Genomic DNA, 7854 nt, shown 5'->3' on the forward strand with positions numbered 1-7854 from the left:
AGTTTGACTGTATGCATACAGTATGATACCTAATTATGTACTAACAATGTCAAGACAGTTTACTGAACACTTTAATTCTGCCGTGGCAAGTTATAAAGAAATGACCATGACAATAATCCATAGGAAATACTATGCCTATTAAAATTAGCTCCTACAAAGATTATCATTTACATCTTGTATCTGAGATGTATATATATTAAAAGTTTAACTGCATACATATAAATGCTATATTGTATTATATTCACCTTCTATCATTGAACTACTAATAATGTTATGAAAACAAGGAATGGTTGTAAAATGGAAATCAGCATTTGTTTGTTTGTTTGTTTGTTTAGATTTGTATACCGCCCTATCTCCCTTACGGGACTCAGGGCGGTGAACAGGCGATAATAAAAATCACAATAAATATCTATTCTAAAATCAAATTAAATAAATAAAGGCCTGCTCTAAAATACCCCATATAAAAAACTATACTAAAACCTAATTAAGACTACGCCAGGCCGGCCGCACGAAATAAATGGGTTTTCAGGGCTCGGCGAAAACACAATGTGTTGACCCAATGTGTTGACCCTGGGGATTATGGGAACTGAAGTCCAGCACCAAGTTGACTTTTGCCAGTAGAGAATTCTCAAACATGAAGAATTAACATTAGGTTCAAGATTCCCCAACACAGCACTGAAGCCAACACACCTGTTAAGAATGAAGTAGAAAATATTTGTCCATTAAGCAAGAACTTTTGCAAGCGCAAGTAATCTACCATTCACACATATACACCCCCCCACAAGAGCAATAGAAAGAAGAGACAAAGGGGTTACCTCTCCAAAGGTGTAAGCATACTTTTTTCTCTATTACAAAGTCAGATTCTGACACCCAGTTCCCACATTTCTAACCCTTCTTTGCACATCTAAGTATAATGTGTAAAGGAAACCCAACCTTAAGGAACCAGAAAGGCATGTGGGGATAGCTTCGAGGCACAGATTCTTAGCAAAAGGACACACACCGCTGGCGGATACACTGTCTGCCTGCTAGGACGAGGCTCTAAACAGCCTCTCCAGCTCACCTCCCAGCCAATTATTGGAGATATTCTGCAGCAAAGTGAAAGGGACGCAGAAGAAAGCAATGAGCAGGTCGCTGAGGGCCAGCGAACAGATGAAGATGTTGGTGACGGTACGCATGGCTTTGCGGCGGGTCACCACGAAGAGCACCAGGCAGTTCCCGAAGAGCGCCAGGCCGAATATGGCCGCGCAAGTGAGGATGAAGGCCAGCTTGGCGCGCTCGGGTAGCTCCGGGATGTAGACCAGCGGCTGGAGCCCATAGAGCGCGATGAACTGCTCGCGGGTTACGTTGTTGTCGCGCAGGAGTTGCGCGAACTGTTCCGGGGTGATGTTCAGGGACCGCATAGTTCAGGATCGCTCTTCTGTCTCCCCTCGCTCCTCGGACATGGCAGGCGCTGCCGGGCGTTTTGCTTTGTTTTGTTTTAAACTCAAGGAATAAGAACTAGAGTCTCGTTCAACTAAGAACCCGCCTTTTTCTTAGACGGCCTCAAGCGAGCCCGGTCTCGAAGTCCTCGAAAGAACAGCCTTAAACTTCGAGCGTCCCGCCGCAGAATGAAGTACAACTGGGCGACGGAGGATCCCGCCCGCGAAGCCCGAAACTTTGGAGAGGAAGGAGCGCCGAGCGGCAAACGAACCGCGCTTCCCTTTGCTGTTGATTTTTACCCTTGGACCTGCGCGGATGAAGCGTCCAATGGAATGCTGAATCCAAGCCGCCACTAGCCAGCCGAGAAAGGCGGCTTCTCTGCTCTTCCCCCGCTGGATCTCCGCCTTCAAAGTTTCCGAAGTGGCGGCTGCTCGGAGCGGAGCGAGGGTTGGGTAGCGAAAGAAGATAGTGAGGAAGCCGCCGTGGGTTGCTGCCAGGCTTGGCGCTTGGAAGGGGCTTGAAACGCGGCCAGCCAAGCAAGCTGGGAGAAGGATGCTAGCGGAGATGCGTAGGAGGATTGCTGCTGTGCAGGAAGGAGCCTGAGAAGCGCCGGGAACCGGAGGCTTCTTTAAACGCGGTTTCCCAGTTTGGTGCAGCCCAGGTGCATTGGGTGACATTCTCTAGCTCAGTGGTTCTCAACCTTTTTAATGCCGCGACCCCAACCGGCCGTAAGTTGAGGACTAAACCGGTCGTAAGTCGAGGACTACCCAACTGGTCGTAAGTTGAGGACTTTCCCTGCCCGGGAGCGCCGCACATGCATGGTTCCGCTCCCTGCGCCGGCCGAGGCGTAGCTGGCAAGCGGCAGAGACAGAGCAGGCCGACCACCAGATGGCCCAGCCCAAGGGAGGTAAGGCACCTGCCCGAAAAGGGGGAAAAATGGTGGACAAAAAAAATGGCGGACAAAAAAAATGGCGGACAGCCTTGCTTGGCGACCCCCGTGAAATGGTCGATCGACCCCAAATGGGGTCCCGACCCACAGGTTGAGAACCACTGCTCTAGCTAGCCCCAATCCTGGAATTTGGCACGCCTAGAGGACGTATTGAAGAAGGCTGCTTTAATTCTCTGGCATGTTTAGAGTGGGATTACTGTTACTGTTAATATTAAGACAAGGATCTAATGATCACAGCACTTGAAATCCAGGAGGAAGATCTATTATAATCAATGGAATGCTATTTAAAGAACCAAAGGCTGTTTGGTTGACATAGATTGGGCTGGGGAAGCTATATCATAAAAATGAACCAATGTTCTTCTGAAAATTGCATTTTCCTTTTGGTTGCTGTCTTTGCCGTTTTGTCCCATCTCCTGCTAAGCATTGTACGAAGAAGATATGGCTGTGCTGGGACCAGTTAAAACAACTGCTGGTTGGTTGTATTCTACATCCACCCCTTTAAAAACGGAAGGCTGTGCAATGTATACAAATGCAGCAGCTATGCCAGCCAGTTATCTCATCAATCTTGACGCTGGCCTTGTTTTTGTAGTCTAGCTCACTTTTTTAGGAATGGATTACTAGTCACTGAAACATTTTTATAAATCTCTCCTGCAAGGAGCTGATATCCCAGTCACATTTGAAGCAGGTACTATGGCACAAGAGACAATGATCAGGCTTGTCACATAATTTCATTTTTCTTCAACATTTGCTAAGAATTTCTTTTCCAAGGACTTAGTTTCCCAAATCAGTAAACTACTATCTATCCTTTTTATCCTTGAATCTTATAATAAAATTATTTATTATCAAAGGGTGATATTACTTTGATTAATAAAGGTAAAAGGAATCCCTGCAGATTTTACTCCACTAGTTGTTGCTGACTATAGGGGGTGGTGCTCATCTCCATTTCAAGGCCATTGAGCCAGCACTGTCTGAAGACATTTCTGTGGTCACCTGGCCAGCATGACATTACAGAGCATTGTTATCTTTCCGCCCAAGTGGTACCTATTTATCTACTCACATTTGCATGCTTTCAAACTGCTAGGTTGACAAGGGCGAGGACGGGAGCTTATCCCATCATGCGGCGCTTGGGTTATGAACCTGGGTTGCTGGCTTTTCAGCCAATAAGCCCAGTGTCAACTGCGAGCCACTGCACCACTCCAATAAAAACTATTAATCAACTATTACCCTCTGTGTTCTGCCCCATTTTGCAGACATTTTACTCAGATCTTTTGATCTAGTCTTCCTAGCATGGATTTGTCAGCTGGAAAGTTGACAGTCCAGTTTTCAGACCTGAGTGCTACATCATTTGATAAGCTTCCATTACTTGCTACCATCTAGTAGTTCAAAACCATGCAAATGTGAGTAGGTAAATAGGTACCAGTTTGGTAGGAAAGGTACAGCATTTCATGCACTTCAACTTATAGTTATTCTGGCCACATGATCACATGCTGGTCTATAATAATAACAATAACAATAACAATAACAATAACAATAACAATAATAATATAACAACAACAACAACAACAACAACAACAATAATAATAATAATAATAATAATAATAATAATAATAATAATAACAACAATAATAATAATAATAATGTTGGAAGGGACCTTGGAGGTCATCTAGTCTAACTCCCTGCTCAGGCAGGAAACCCTATACCATTTCAGACAAATGGCTGCCAGTCTCTTCTTAAAAACATCCAGTGTTGGAGTATTTACCACTCCTGGAGGCAGGTTGTTCCACTGGTTAATTGTTCTAATTGTCAGGAAGTTTCTCCTTAGTTCAAGGTTGCTTCTCTTCTTGATTAGTTTCCATCTGTTGCTTCTTGTCCTGCCTTCACGCACCTTAGAAAATAGCTTGACTCCCTCTTCTTTGTGGCAGCCCCTGAGATATTGGAATACTGCTATCATGTCCCCCCTCGTCCTTCTCTTCATTAAACTAGATAGCAAAAAAATCAGAAGTTTATTAGCACCTTTTCTAAGTAGAAAATGTTATTAAATACATAAACTGAGCTGTATCTCATGAAATGTCATGCCTTTTAATAAAATATGTTGCAGACGCCTTCCATTATAAGACCAGTAGGGATAAAAGCTATCTGGATACCAAAGCCACATAAAGTTTTCTGATTGGTGTAGTGAGAACTGTAAAAACACTTTAAATGGACAGAAAAATTAGGTACGAAAAGCAACATAATGTTTAACAGACATAAGGATTATATAGACATTCTACTTACGAAAGTCTGACTTAACGGTATGTGTTGGGTGAACAACCTTCTGGTATTTCTTTTGAGATTCTACTCAAGTACGACGGACCTATCTAAAGTCCACTACATATTCAGTAAATTATTATATACTGTAATTAGTAGGTATATACTGATAAAATACTATGCTCTATTTATAAATGATGCAGCAGCTAAAAGACATTCATGACTAAAACAGTGGGAAGAAATTCTATTTTTAAAATTTCAGATAAATAATTTAACTGTCTTCCCAGGAAAATGAAAGAAATGCAAAATGGAAATAATGACAGCAGGGCTCTATATCTGAATATGAATAATAATAGAGCAAAGAAGGGCAGCAAATGCAGAAAAAAATTTGCTTACAGAGTAAGCAAATTTCAAGGATGGTTGAATAGAGGACGACTGGGTACAAATTCTCCAATTGCCAGCAAATCTGATGAGTTCCCATTCTATTCCCTTGTCTAGATTGTTTATGAAGATATTGAAGAGTACTGGGCCTAAAACAGAACCTTTGGGTACCCCACTGCTTACTTCCCTCCATGTAGATGTAGTTCCATTGAGGACTACATGCTGAATATAATTTGTCAGCCAGTTACAAATCCATCTGGTGGCCATGCTGTCTTTCCCACATTTGTATGTGTGTGTGTGTATGTATATGTCAATAAATATATATGAATATATACATACATACATATATGCATACATACGTGTGTGTGTGTGTGTGTGTGTGTGTGTGTGTGTGTGTGTGAAGAAAGTGGTCTACTTTATTCACATGCATATTCACAATTCACATATCATTGTGGAAGCCTGCAAAAAGAAATGATTTGTGCATATTAGCTATTCTGCAATCTTTTCACACAACTAGTCATAGCAGTTTCTTACACAGCAGCTTGGTCAGCAGGTTACCATAAATAATTATATGCACAAGTTTGCTGAACAACCAGAAATTGGCACCTTTCATGATTTGTAGCTTTTCTAATTGTCTTTGGGATTGTAGTGCACTTTAAACCCCATGAACTTGAATAATTATCCAGTCTCCAATTTTTCTTCTGTGGGTCAAGAATTAGACAGAATGATAGCATCCAAGTGAACCACTAAAGCTTCCTCTGAAGATGATTTGGAAGTTCTAATGGGTTAGTAATGCAGAAAGAAAATAAAGCCCTTTGACTTTTCTATCAACGGTTCAACCTTTTGGTCCTAATTCAAACAACTGATTTTCTTAAATTTTAAAAACCTTTAATTAAGCTGTTTGAACTACTGCATTTCTCTAGCAAATATGGTCTGTGAAATAACAACTATGTTAAGGGACACTTGAGAGTATCCACTGTTAAAGCTGTTAGGTTGTCATGCTTATTACATCGGAGTCCCCAACAGTGGCTGCTATGACAACTCTTCCTATAGTCATCCGTCTCAAGACTAGCCCTGCTATTAGGAAGACTGAAATGCTTGCATTTCAGTCAAAAAATGATAGGTAATTTGGAAGTTTACAGTAATAGCTTTGGCTATTCTTCAAACATTAGTACACTTAAATAAATTAAATAATAAAGCTGTTATCCTGAGCTGTGTGGGCTATGTAGTCAGTATTTGATTTGCAGAGAAGCAGTTTCACCACAGTTTTAGAATACTGTAAGCTTCAGGTGTAAGAGGAATGGGAAGAGGCACTACCTTATACTTTGCTTTAATCAGAAATACATCTTACATTGGCCTTGTTGTATTTAATCTCAGCTATTTTGCCAGATAACAGTTTTGTTCAAAACTGTATTCTTCTGAATTCATAGTCAATATGTATCAAAAGGGTTTTATATGCTTATCACTGCAGCTGTTATGACTCTCTGAAAGTGTTTGTCTATGTAGACTGCTTTATAAAAGGTTTAGTCCTGAAAATATTGCTTTAAATCAAAAGTAGGCAACCTGTGGCCCATAAACTAGGTAACCTACCTGAGTACTAATTTTGAAGTCCCATAAGTCTCCCCTGTATTTTCAGGCTTTCAGCTTAGTTACTTCTGCATTTGGAAGATTTAGGAAAGCTTTGCAGTAAAAAAAAAAAAAGTACTTTAAACAAGACTGATTATGGAAAGAAGAATGAAGGGTATGGTTTTGCAGTGGTTCTCCTCTCTCCAGGGACAGTTCCAGTCCATAGGAGGGAAACACCAAGCTTAGCTACTTTTCCTTATTGATTTCATGGAATGTCTGACAGGATTATTCAGAAAGCAGGAATAGCCAGAAAACTAACCAGGCAGAATAAAACCATTGCCTCAGGTAAGAGATGTTGCAGATCAGGAGACTCTGCCAATTTGTCTATTCATTCAATTATGAACCTATAGGCCTTTCTGATGCAAAAAAAGAATCAGATATAAACTGTACATTCAGTTTCACGAAGATGAGTTCCATTCATCCTCATGCGAGGTGACGCGGGGACGCGGAACTGACCGGGTAGGTGTTTTCGTCGGCCTTCCCGGTCGGCTTCGGCGGCTTCGCTGGCGGCTTCTCTGGCGACCCTCTGGGTGGACCGCTCAGCCTCGGAGGCATCTTTGGCGGCCTCGGCGGCCTGGGCGGCCTTTTCTGGGCGGCCCTTTTGGCCTCGGAGGCATCTTTGGCGGCTTCGGCGGTCCTTCCAGCGGCCCTTTTGGCGGTCCTCTCGGACTTGGTGGCCTCTCCGGCGGCCTCGGCGGCCTCTCTAGGAACCTTGCCAGCGGCCTCGGCGGCCCCTCCAACGGCTCTTTTAGCAGCCATTTCGGCCCTTCCGGCGGCCTCGGCGGCCTTTTGATGGCTTTTCCAGCAGCCCCGGTGGCCTCGGTGGCCCCTCCAGCGGCCCTTTTGGCGGTCTTCTGGGCCTCGGTGGCCGTTCCGGCGGCCGCGATGGCCTTGGCGGCCTGTTTAGCGGCCTCTTCGGTGGCCTCGGTGGCCCTTTTAGCGGCCTTTTGGCGGCCCTCCTGGCTTCAGAGACCTCCTCGGCGACCTCGGCGGCCTCTCCAGCGGCCTTTCCGGCGTTATCGGCGGCCTCGATGGCCTCTTCAGCAGCCCTTTTGGCGGCCCTTTCTGCCCTCTTGGCCTTGGTGGTCCTGGTGGCTTTTTGCGGCGGCCTTGGCGGCCCTCCTGGTGGCCCTTTAGGCGGCCCTCCCGGCCCTCCCTCTACGGTGGCTCCGGTGGCCTTTCCAGCGGCCTTGGCGGCCTTTGTAGCGGCCTTGGCGGCCTCTCAAGCGGCC

The 7854-nt window shown here is 44.2% G+C and overlaps 1 protein-coding gene across 1 annotated transcript in view; it reads right to left on the reverse strand.

Moving 5' to 3' along the window:
* Positions 1-1400, reverse strand: part of QRFPR (pyroglutamylated RFamide peptide receptor) — a 20531-nt gene extending 19131 nt beyond the window's left edge. Inside the window, exon 1 of the mRNA XM_015825945.2 lies at positions 1061-1400. Within this exon, the coding sequence (XP_015681431.1) occupies positions 1061-1400 (340 nt within the window). The remainder of the gene's footprint in view (positions 1-1060) is intronic.
* Positions 1401-7854: the final 6454 nt, after the last annotated feature.

This window comes from Protobothrops mucrosquamatus, unplaced genomic scaffold (assembly GCF_001527695.2).
Source record: "Protobothrops mucrosquamatus isolate PMUCROS unplaced genomic scaffold, P.Mucros_1.0 scaffold2887, whole genome shotgun sequence".
Classification (NCBI taxonomy): Eukaryota; Metazoa; Chordata; class Lepidosauria; order Squamata; family Viperidae; genus Protobothrops; species Protobothrops mucrosquamatus.